Source organism: Chionomys nivalis, chromosome 9 (assembly GCF_950005125.1).
Source record: "Chionomys nivalis chromosome 9, mChiNiv1.1, whole genome shotgun sequence".
Lineage (NCBI taxonomy): Eukaryota > Metazoa > Chordata > Mammalia > Rodentia > Cricetidae > Chionomys > Chionomys nivalis.
Window position 1 is genome coordinate 54,719,025 of NC_080094.1, and position 12,173 is coordinate 54,731,197.

General features: G+C 45.4%; 1 protein-coding gene across 2 annotated transcripts in view; it reads right to left on the reverse strand.

Moving 5' to 3' along the window:
* Positions 1 to 10,538, reverse strand: part of Mapkbp1 (mitogen-activated protein kinase binding protein 1) — a 53,813-nt gene extending 43,275 nt beyond the window's left edge. For both annotated transcript variants that reach the window (XM_057780576.1, XM_057780575.1), the window contains exon 1: positions 9,805 to 10,538. In XM_057780576.1, the coding sequence (XP_057636559.1) occupies positions 9,805 to 9,918 (114 nt within the window). In that variant the 5' untranslated portion in view covers positions 9,919 to 10,538. The remainder of the gene's footprint in view (positions 1 to 9,804) is intronic.
* Positions 10,539 to 12,173: the final 1,635 nt, after the last annotated feature.

Here is a 12,173-nt window from a genome sequence, read left to right on the forward strand (position 1 = left end):
TATATGTATCTTTTTCTTTGTTGTTATTTGTCCGTTCTGAGACAAAATCCTCCTGAGCCCAGGCTGGCCACACACTCTTGATCCTAAGTCTTACAAGTTCTGGAATACAGGGATGCACCACAAAGATCCGCTCCACCAAATTGTTTAAATAAAAATTTCACTGCAGTACCATATTAGAAACCTAGTGGGTTATAAAACTAATATATTTTCACACTGACTTTCAATTCTTAGACTGATGCTTTTAATTCCAGTACTCAGGAGGCAGAGGCAGGTGGATTTCTGAGTTCAAGGCCAGCCCGGTCTACAGAATGAGTTCCAGGATGGCCAAGACACAGGGAAACATGCCTTGAAACAACTCCCACTCCCCAAAAATTCTTTGACTGAAATTACAGGACCAATATAATTCTCAATTATTTCAATATAAATGTCATTAGCTTCCTCTAAAGAAAAATTATTTCTCTACCTTGTTGAAGGCATTGCTATTACAAAATATGTTCATAACCTCAGTAACTTTGATCTAACATGGAAAATTAGGACTCCTATCCCTATGAATTAACTAGTTTGACTTATTTTACATGTATGAATGTTTTGCCTGATATGTGTCTATGCACCACATGCATGCCTATGTGTTCAGAGAGGTTAGAGATGGGAGTCAGATCCCCTACAATCTCTGGAGTTACACAGATGGTTATGAACTGCCATGTAGATCCTGGGAATTGAACCCAGGTCCTTTGAAGAACAGCCAGTGCTCATAATCATAGAGCCCTCTCTCCGGCCTCTAGTTTGACTTTTAATTGTAACAAACTTATTGCTATAGCAAAGAAATAAATTATAATATAATTGATGTCAAAAAGATCATTGTGGACTGGAATGGCTCAGCAGGAAAGAATGGTTGCTGTACAAGTATGAGGACCTGAGTTCATATCCCCAGCACCCATGTAAAAAGTTGGTGTGATCCTGTAACCCTGGCACTATGTGGGTAAAGAGAAGATTGTTGGAGAGAATGCTGGTCACTGGGCTACTTCCAGGTTTAATGATTTTGTCTCAAGGGAATAAGGCAGAAAGTGATAGTATAGACACCTGACTTCTCAGGTCTCCAAAACACAGAACATTACTAACCCTTACAGTTAGTATTATCGACACAAGTTAAATCATTGGCAAGGAAAAGATACTAAGAATGTGTTAAATGTTGAAACAAATGATGCTAAACCTGCAAAAAGGAACTTCTCACAAATGGAAACTAGAAGGAATTAAATTTTGCCAGCAAATTAGAACAAAGTTCATTGACAGTCTACAAACCTTTGTGCTCTGTCGTTATTAGCAACCCCTTTCTATCTGTGAAGTTATTTGTGTCTTCCATCGCTCTTTCATGGTCACTAAATCTCATTTAAACCTCACCACAGTCCTGGAAGGCAGGTCTGGGTGTGAGCAATGCAGGGGAGCGTGCCTTGAGACCCATGTTTTTGCACTTACAGTGTGGTCACACTTGACTACTTGAGAGAAGAAATCAAAACCATAGAGATCTGAGGTTAGGTGAGGGCAGACATCTGCTCGAGGAAATGTGTAACCCTGGAACCCATGCAGATAAAGGGAGTCGGGTGAGCAAGTGGCCTCATTTCTGCTCGTGTTCAAATTCACCTGATCCTGTCATCATCCAGGTCAGTCCTAGCATGGCGCATTTGGGGCAGTTTTTGTTTTTCACAAAAATAAAGATTTCACTCAGCATTCTCCATGACTTAAAAAAACAAAGTTGGCAATAGGCTAAAATACCAAACAGGTACAGATGGAGGGAAAGATCCAGTATTACACTAGGCCCTGCTCAAAAAACATGAGAGACACGATTAGCCTGCCAAACAATACCTCAGATGAAAACCCAGCCATCCCCACCGCCACAGAGATGGCCAAGGCATCTGTTGGTTTCTACTCCGCACCAGTTCTAAAAGCAGCAGCAATTGCTTGTGGCTCACAGGCATCTGGAACCACACAGCTGTAACAACCTGACATTCAATTACCCACAGACCCACAAGTTAAATGCTTCCTAATAGTATCACAGGGCAAGCTGTGGGGAAAGAGTCAGGAAAGTGCGGGGGTGAGAAGAGGAGCAAGAATACAAAGGTTACTAGACCATAGATCTAAAGCATCAGCTGAGAAACTCATTACAATGGCCTTTCCAGGGAAGGTTATGGAAAAGAGTGAGCGTATGCGTTCACAATTGTTTTTTGTTTTTGAGATTGAGTATTGTGTAGCCCAGGCTGAATTTTCTAGGATCTAGACGACAGGACGAATGATCTTGAAGTCCCCAGTCTCCTGTTCCCACTTCCCAAGTGCTGGCATCAAAGGCCTGTGCTACTATACCCTGATAAAAATGTGTATTTAATACAAACTAACAATGCACCTCCTTCAACCTATACACAGTGCACTGGCTATAGCAATGATAGGCTTCTTTTGGAAATGAAGATAACCTTGGGAGGAGTACAGAATAAAGATTAAGTTTGGGTTTTGGACCTTCCTACTGTCCACTCGAACAGTCCTCAGTCCCCAACATGCATGGTGGAAACAATTATTCATAACACACTATTACATTGCAGAAACTTTGCTGTGTTACAGTTCCTGTATTTTTAAAAGTTGTGTTTCTTTGTTACATGCCAGCACCTGTAAGAGGCCAGGCGAACACATGGAGAAATAGCCAGAAGCGCCACTACAGTCAGGCAGATCTCAAAGACTGAGGAGAAGTGTAGCGCCTCGTCAAATGGAAAGGAACACTCGAACCCCAAAGCACAGGGTGGGAGGCCTGCCTCTCGGGTACAGCACTTGCCTATTAGATCAAGCCTTGGATCCTAACCCCAGCACTAATAAAAAACAAAATTTCCAAAGAACAACAAAAAGAAAACCCCACAAAACCACCCTTCTCATGACGCCTTTAAAAGAGCATTTGACAACATGTATGTGGGGAAAAATCAGCCATAAGAGTGCAAGAAGTCTTCCAAGATCTTCAAGTAAATTTAAATCTTCACTATGAATGAAGGAAAAGGAGAGAAACCACCCTCAGCCTCGCCTCAGTGTTAGGGGAGGTGAGCTTATGAACCCTGTCTTCGACAATCGCGGTTCTACACCCTGGGAAGGCCTGAAAAGGCGTTACACAGTTTCTGTTGTGGTGAGAGGGAGTAACGTGTACTCCCCAGCAGTCTAGGAGGAGAACCCTTCCAAGTGTCCTTCAAAACCAGAGTAAGAAGCATTAGGAATACAACTGACATCTGGGTGCTCCCTGTATTCCCAACACACAGAAGGCCAGAGCAGCAAGAGAGCTGCTGAGTTTGAACCCAGCCTATGATTCTTTGTTTGTTTGTTGTTTTTTCAAGACAGGGTTTCTCTGTGTAGCATTGGAGCCTGTCCTGGAACTCACTTTGTAGACCAAGCTGGCCTCAAACTCACAGAGATCTGTCTACCTTTGCCTCCACCACCACCCAGAAAGCCTACGATTCTTAGTGAGGATTTGTCCCCAGAAAGTAAAAGAAAAAGAAATAAAAAAAAAACACAAGGGCAGCACTATGGGGTTGTTGATAAAAGTGTCAAATAAGAAGAAAAGATGTGGAAAAATCTCAACATTCAAAAATTCAGATCCTAAGGGTCCATATTACTCAGCATGGCTGTCATGCTCACTTTTAATCTCCCTTAATCCCTGCCCCCTTTCATCTTTAAATATTAAGTATGAAGTAACAGAAGTTAAGGGTGGGGTAGCGCAAGCCTCTAATCCCAGCATTGGGAGGCAAGGCTGAGGCAGAAGAACTACCATGAGTTCAAGGCTAGTCTGGGCTATAGAGGGAGTTCCTGTCTTAAGAAAAATAAATAATTAAGGCAAAGCCAAGCAGAACAGCTGCCATGCTTGCAAGAGACTACCACCAAACCACCTGTGGTCTACTGAGGTTCACTCAGAGAAGGGGTGGGTCACTGCAGTGTCCCTGAGATCCCAGCTGCTCCTCGCACTTTCCACGCCTTAATTGCATGCACACTATCAGGTCTCAAGGTGTCTGCCGTGTGCAGTCTGCGAAGGCTAAATGGGAGGAGTTCCATCTATGAGGCTGAGGAGAGCCATCATCCATGTCTCATGAAGACTTTCTAGTATGGTAGCTCTTGGGTCCCCCACACTTCTGTCACCCCTTCCCCATGCTCTGTAGCAAACACAATAAACTTACTGGCTCCCTAGAGTAAAGTCTGACGGAATATGACTTTGGTTTGCCACTGGGACTTTATGAGGAAGGAGTAGGTGCTGTTTATGTCTCCCCAGGGATGGAATTCTCACAACAGTACAACAGTAAACACCAAAAAAAGTGGGTTAGCCTCGGTCTGCATTCTATGAGAGCTAGAGAGCTGAGAAAAGGCAGCTGACAGAAAACCCTTTGCTCTGCACTGAGAAAGCAGCAGAAAGAGGCTTAGCTCGCAGTGGATGTCTAACATAACAAAGCCTACTGAAAACACTGCAGCTTCCCCAACAACACTGCTGCCTGAACATGAAGTCAAACCAACACATCCTCTAAAGGACAGCTTGATAGCCCATGTTCTCAGAGAAGCTTAGTTTGAATAAACATAGTCCCAGATTTCAAGCCCTTGACTGTTCTCCAAAGGGCAGTGATAACAGTTCCAAGTCCAGCTGGAGAGTCAAGGGGCTTGGGGGTGGGGCAGAGTCAGGCATAGGCCCCTCCTTCACCTGTGCCCCTCACTTCTCAAGAAATGAAAGCACACCTGTGACAAATGGAGGCCAAGTGAGAAATTCCAAGGTCCAGTTAGTGAGATGGGGGGAAGGTGGAGCTTGGGGACATGATAGAGTGTGGTGATAGGGTGTTTGCCTAACCAATCAATTCTCTGGGTTTAATCCTGGCACTGCAAAAGAAAAAAAAATTACTAAAGGCTGATCCAACAGGACAACTTGGCCTAACCAGCTAAGTGAGAGGGACTCTGGAGTGAGCAGCCAAGGAGATGAGCAGTGTCTCTGGAGACACTCAGCCTGAAGAGGCCAGGATATTTTTAGACAGTGAAGGAAGAGGTGTTATGGGTTCAGGAAAGAGGACTCTCTCAGTAAGAACCATTTTAAGGGCTTGGGGCACCAGCAGGGAGATGATCACAAAACCAGAAAGTAGCGCTGTTCAAGCGCAGCACCTGTTCCCGGGGTCTCACAACACTTGATCAGCCTCAGCGCCACAGCGCACCACAGCCAGGCATGGTGGCAAGTGCCCACAATTCTGGCTCTGGGGAAGCTGAGGCAGGAAAACAGAGCGATGTGGGGAGGGAAGTGCTAAGCTACTGGCTGAGAGATCGCTATTCCCGGTCATCTATTCCAAGTGGAGAGAGAGTTCAGAGAGTATATATCCCACAATAAAGTCTGTTCATTCCTAGGAAGGACGGTGAGACAGAGAGCTGGCACGGGCTCTTCAGATGCTATCCTGGGGAACTGTCTTAGTGAGACAACTGACTCTATAGGTCTGCCCTCAGCAGTGAATTCTGTTAGAGCCACCCCGACAGTTTACACAGCTAGAAGTCTAGAAGACAGACAAGAATAAAAATCCACTCAAGGAAAAGAGCATATGTCCCAAGCTGGACTGGTGTACTGTCAATAAACTTCAGTAAGGATTTGGATATGAAGCCAACAGATGTCAGGGACATAGTACTTCCGCCATAAGTACTATAACTGACAGTGGGCTTCTCACAGAACTTAATATATACACAGCTACCAAACTCCACTCCAAGAGGCTCTGATTCTGTAATATGAGAACGGGTCCTGGAACAGGGTTTACTTACTTTCTTCCTTTTTTGAGACAAGGTTTAGTATAATCCAGGCTGGCATCAACCTTCCATGTGCTGGGATTTCAATGTGTGCTACTCTGGTTTACGTGATGCTGAGGGTGGGGCCTAGGGTTTCGTGCATGTTAAGAAAGCACTCTACCAACTGAATGCTTATTTCTTAAATGTTAATAGTCTGAGGCCCTGCTAACCATTCTCCCAAGCTGTCAGCCTCAAGCTAGAGCTTAGGATTGACACGTGCTTTGAAAATAAGTATGTTTCCCGCTACCAAAAAGGCAGAAAAGGCTTTTGATACTAATATCTGGGCTCAAATACTGAGGCAAAGGCTGAAATTAGACTATTGCTAGTCTTACTCTTTCATGAAACCTACTTACACACTCTTTAGAGCAAGCGCATACTAAAGGCCCAAAGCAACAGCATATAATCATGCAGGAAAAGAACAAGAATAGCTCTACAATCTAAAGCTGGGCTAGAAGAAAATCTGAACAAATAATATACAACCTAGACCAGATTAACAGTGACTAAGAAAGGTTTTTAAAACTACCACTTAGTACAGGAATCCTTTTGTGTCCCTAACTTCAATCCTGCCTGCTCAGCCTCAGTCCATTTCTGTCCCTTGTAAAAATAGAACCACCCAGGCTCCCTCTACACAAAAATCTCCAGAAACTTAGGAAAAGAGGGGGAGAGAAAAGGATTAGCTACCAAGAGCACACACATTTCATTCCTAAAGAAGACACAGCCTCAGCAGAGACGGGAGGCGGGAAGTGACAAACACCCAGGATCGATGGGCTTGAAAGGTTCACAACTGAAGAGAGCGGCCAGCTCTTCGAGAGTCTGCAAACCTGGCGTGGCGTCGCCTGCTGGTCTTCTCCAGTTTACTCCACTGTAGAAAGCACCTTCCCCGTGACAAAACTTGATAAGATCTCGTTGCTCATCTACTCTCCCTAGAGTCATTAAACCCCACCTTTACTCCTGGCTCTCTCGTCTCAGCTTTAAGCCATATTTAACCATATTTTAATGGCTCTCTCCTAAATAAAAAACCCTTAAGGAGCAGTGTCCTCTCTAGTTCCTTTCAGTCATCCCATTACCCCAGGTTTTGACTTCTCGGGAAGACACAACTCTTCCTGCTCATCTCTTACCCTCTGGACATCCAGCTCATCTGCGTAGACATCTTTGTCTCAGCCACGTGCTACCTTCCTACCCACTGCGTAGCTCGCACTGTAAGGAACAGTTCTCTGCTGCCTTTAGCAACTGAAGAGACACATAAAGGGACAACTAGAAATTGGTTTCGAAGTAGCAGAACTAATCAGAGACGTCCCTCTGTTCTGGAAGATATGGAGACAGAGCTACAAATGAGTGGATAATTTTGTAATACAGAATGGTACGATCCAAAGCAAGAGAATCACAAGTCTGAGGTCTGCCTGGGCTACTGGATAACAAGATCTTATCTCAAAAAAAAAAAAATTAAAACAGGAATCTACCTGAGTTGAGAGCTGCATAATGCCATTAATTCCTCCTTCCTTATCTTCAACCCTTTTTATCTTTTTATCTTCAAGTTTTTTTTTTTTTTATTTTTCGAGACAGGGTTTCTCTGTGGTTTTGGAGCCTGTCCTGGACCTAGCACTTGTAGACCAGGCTGGTCTCGAACTCACAGAGATCCGCCTGCCTCTGCCTCCCGAGTGCTGGGATTAAAGGCGTGCGCCACCACCGCCCGGCTATCTTCAAGTTTTGTTTCAAGATTAGCTACCATGGTCAGGTGCAGTGGTATAATATAACTATCCCAGCACGCAGGAGGCTGAAGCAGGAGGATCTCCAATTTGAAGCCAGTCTGGGCTACATGGGAAGTTCCAGGCCAGTCTGGGTCATATTAAGACCCATGTCTCATAAAACAAAACAAAACAATCAAGTGTCCACAAATCCATGCCATAGTTACCTTAGTTACCATGCATTAGGGAAACTCATGGGCCAGGTCTTATGTGGGTCATAAAGCAAGCTTTTACAACAAGCCTAAGTAGAAAGCCTTCATGGAAGAAGGTCATGTGCCAGGTACACAATGACAGCTCATGCTCAGTCACACCATTTAAAAGGTCAGCACTGACTTCCTACTTGGAACAAGGATGTTAAATGGTGATGCCAGAGATGGTTTTCTGTCACTGTTTTCCTAGAGTGACCCTCTCTTGCCTCAGGACTCAACAGTGCAAACATCCCTTGCTCCATCAAGTCTCTCCTAATCTCCTGCCCCTGTAATTCCTTTGACAACTTGGTGCATATTTCTAGAACAACACATTAGTAACCACAGACCTGAAGCAGCAAAGGTGCCCGTTGTGGTGGTGTATGGCGATAGGATATGCTGAGGAGGCAGAGGCAGGAGGATCAGGTGTTGGAGGGCAGCTTAGGATACATCTTTTGGGTCAGCCAGGTGACTTGGCAGGTAAAAGTGCTTGCCATGTTGACCTCCACAACAACACCATGGCACATGTGCACCTGCTCACACATCACAGTATGATAATGATAAATAAAAGCTTTTTAAAAAGGGATGGGCAAAGAGAGCTGTACCTAGGAGTTTCTAAGTTGGAGGGCTCGTTCTTCTGTCTCTAGAGAATAGGAACAATTATTAATGAGGGTCCTTGAAAAAGGTCCTAACCACCACCACAAAAACGTGGCAAATTTTAATTCAATAGAATCCCTGCTAGAATATACAGGAAAGCTGTTCACTTTCCCAAAGCAATGACAGCTCTGCTAAAGGATGCAGTAAGTCCTCCAAGAACTCTGTCATGTTGTACATTAAACTCTAAGTCTTTCCTCAACAGGGTTGATCATCTCTGAAGAGTCACAGGCAAGGCAATAAAATGCTGCTGTCTTAAAGGCCTCTGTCGGTAGCAACCTTGTACTACAAAGCTATTGTGTTTGCAGGCTGCTAATAAGACAAAAACCTAATCTGATCCTGTAGACAATGCTCAAGATTCCCTCAAGAGAGTAAATAAATGTATTCTACTGTTGTATGCCCAAAATTGTAGGGATCAGCATCTGAATAAAGCATAAGATGGGCATGCCAGAGTTCCAGCACCCGGGACACTGAAGTTTGTAGAGTGTGAACCCAGACAGGACCATGTAACATTTGTCCAGAAAAGGATGTGGGCATACAGTAACCAGGATGGGCTGTGTATAAGCACAAACCAGTGAAGCTGTCTTTCTGGCACACACTTGGTTCCTTCATATTATATGAGAAACCAAGAAGCAAAGTTCCAGTTAAATAAATTTAGAAGAGATTAAAAAAAAACATTCATTTCTTTGTGGGTGTGCGTGTGTGCATGCATGTGCGGAGGTCAGAGAACTGCTCCTAGGTGTTGGTTTACTCCTTCCATTACATGAGCCCGAGGAGTACAAATCCAGAGATCAGGCTTGTTGACAAGTGTCCTTACCAGCTGAGCCATCTTGCCAGTCCAACCTTCTTCATCTTTTTTAGACAGGACAAGGTCTAACCATGTAGCCCTGGCTGGCCTGGAACTTGTTATATAGACCAGGTTGAAGTTGCCTCTGACTCGCTAATACTGGGATTACAGGCATGCATCATCAAGCTTGTCATAAAATTGTTTTGACATCTCTAATGAAGTGTTTCCGTATATTTCTTTAAGCAAGTATAGCTGGCATAACCCCAACTGTTACACTAATACATCCCCATTATTCACATCTAGGTGATCTCACTGTCCTCTCCCAAGAAGAGAAACTGAGTCATAACATGTCAACTATCTTCCCCAAGCACACACTTAGTTTGAACTGAGGTCCTATGCACATCTTCCCACGGTTGAGTCTCAGCATGCCCACCCACGCACGCTGTTGTTCATCCAACTTCAAATCAGGTTGTTATAGATAAACCCGTTTGATCTTTTAGAGCCAACAGAGGAATTTCATTATCTCCCCCCCCCCCCCCAAGAAAGAGAAAGATGAAAAAATAACAAGGTGCAACAGAGGGTAGAGTTGAAAAAGGTGGCTCCCAGTAGGACTCACCTTGGAGCTGAGGTCTTCTCGCCGGTTTCCTGCTTTACTTCTGCGTAATTTGATGGATGGGGACCGCAGCAAGTTCTTGATGCGGCTGGTAATGGTCGACCCTTCCCCAGCCATTATAAGGAGGAGCCCCTAAGGACAGTCCCTGGCCTAGCCTTAGGACTTGCCTCAACAGTGGTACTGCCTTCTCTATCAGCAGGGCCTTCGGATATGCACTTTCACTGGCCTGAGATGGCAGAAGCAACCTTGGCATCACAGTAGGTGTCTTCTGCCAGTCAGCCGCTCTTACTCTGGGCATTGCCCTGTTCTTTCTCACTCCTCATCTCCACCCTAGCCAGCTAGATTTCTTAGGAAGGGAGGACGACCCCCTAGAGTGAAGAAATGTCAGGCCCACGCCAGCCAGAGGCGTTTAACTGAAGAATGGGATGGGTTCTACCAGGGTTTGGCGCCGGTTACAGCCCAAGTGTTCCCATGGTAACTGCGGTGTCCAAGGGAGGAGGCCGCCGAAGTCACCCGAGCGGTCCGCTGGGGGCCGGGACACCGTGCTGGCCGCCCGGGCTCGTGCTGACCCGATCTGATACGGGAACCTCCCTCCCCCACCCTGGCCTTGGGAGCTCTCTTCCAATCCCCCGACACCCACCACCCGCTCCAAAAGCTCTCAATACTCGTCAGCGCCCCCGTTCGCTCAGGCCCAGCTCACAGCGCCCTCGGGCATCGCGCTCGACGGCTTTAGCTCCGCCGCGGCAGCCGCAGCAGTAGCGGCTATGGTGGCACCAGCGGCTCAAAACGCGAACTAGAGCCTGGGCCGAGCGGCGCCGGGAGGCGGGGCCTAGGGAAGGGAGTGCGGTCTGCAGATTAGTTCCTGATTGGGCGATCGACGCCTGTGGGGCGGAGCCAAGAAATGAACTGTGGAAGCGGAGGGCTCGGGATTCTGCACAGTATAATTGTGGGTACCGCTCTTATAGCAAGGTCAACATAACATGGCTTTAGAATTGAGAGAACCAGGCCTTTTACGGTATTATCAGGTCTGGTCCCCCAGAGACCTTCTCAAATTCCCAAGACGATAACCACGCCCCCAGGCCTAAGGTTGATATTTTGGTAGGCCTGAGATCGCCACTGAAATTTAATTCCTAACTCGTAAAAAGAAAGAAAGAAAGAAAGAAAGAAAGAAAGAAAGAAAGAAAGAAAGAAAGAAAGAAAGAAAGAAAGAAAGAAAGAAAGAAAGAAAGAAAGAAAGAAAGAAAGAAAAAAGAAAGGAAAAGAGAAAGAAAAGAAAAGCTGGGATGCAGCCAAAAGAACTCCTTTCCACTCCAACTGCTGGGATTTAACACGGTTGGAATGGTTTGTGATTACGGCCAGACTAACACAATGACGCAAGTGGAGTAACTCAACTCACATATTTTAGAACTGAACAACCTGTTAATGATGGAAGCTTCAAGCCCACAATAGAGCCTTAGGTAGACTGCGAACAGAGAAAGTAAATGAATGCACCCATGATACCTTCCATCATTTCTTTAGCCACCAATGTCCTTTATCCACAGCGTTAACAGTATTTTGCTACTCCAGATCTTTTCTTTGCAAACACCCCTAGGGCTGACACTTACCGATATGAAACTTGCTATCAGGTTTTTTGTTTTGTTTTTCCTAGTTCATGGAGATAGGAGAAATGTCAACACACTCATGCTTCATAGATATGTAAGTCGGTTTAATTTTAGAAGCTTTAGAATGTCCCATCTAACTACTTCAAGAAATTACCTGGGGCGGGGGGGGGGGGGGACACTGGACAGATGAGATGGGTCAGAGATTAAGAGCACTGGTTTCTTTTCCAGAAGATTCAGGTTTAATTACCAACACCCTCATGGCACCTCACAACCATTGCAGGGGATTTGTCGCCCTCTCCTGGCCTCTCCTCTATAGGCACCAGTCACATGGATGCATAGACATAACAGTAGGCAAAACACCCACCCATATATATAACTTTTTTTTCTTCTTTTCGAGACGCGGTTTCTCTGTAGCTTTGGAGCCTGGCCTGGAACTAGCTCCTGTAGATCAGGCCTGCCTCTGCCTCCCGAGTGCTGGGATTAAAGGCATGCACACGGCCCCTTAATATACATAATTTTTTAAAAAAGGAATTGCCGCGGGACAGTGGTGAAGTCGGACTTTAATCCCAGCACTCCAGAGGCAGAAGCAGGCGGATCTCTGTGAGTTCTGAGCCAGCCTGGTCTACATAACAGGCTCCTAAACTACACAGAGGAACCCTGTCTCGAAAAACCAAAAGACACGAAAGAAGGAAGTAGAGAGAGACGGAGAGAGGGAGGGAGAGAGACATGGGGGGAGGGGGAAAAAGAGAAAGAGGCAGAAAAGAAAGAGAA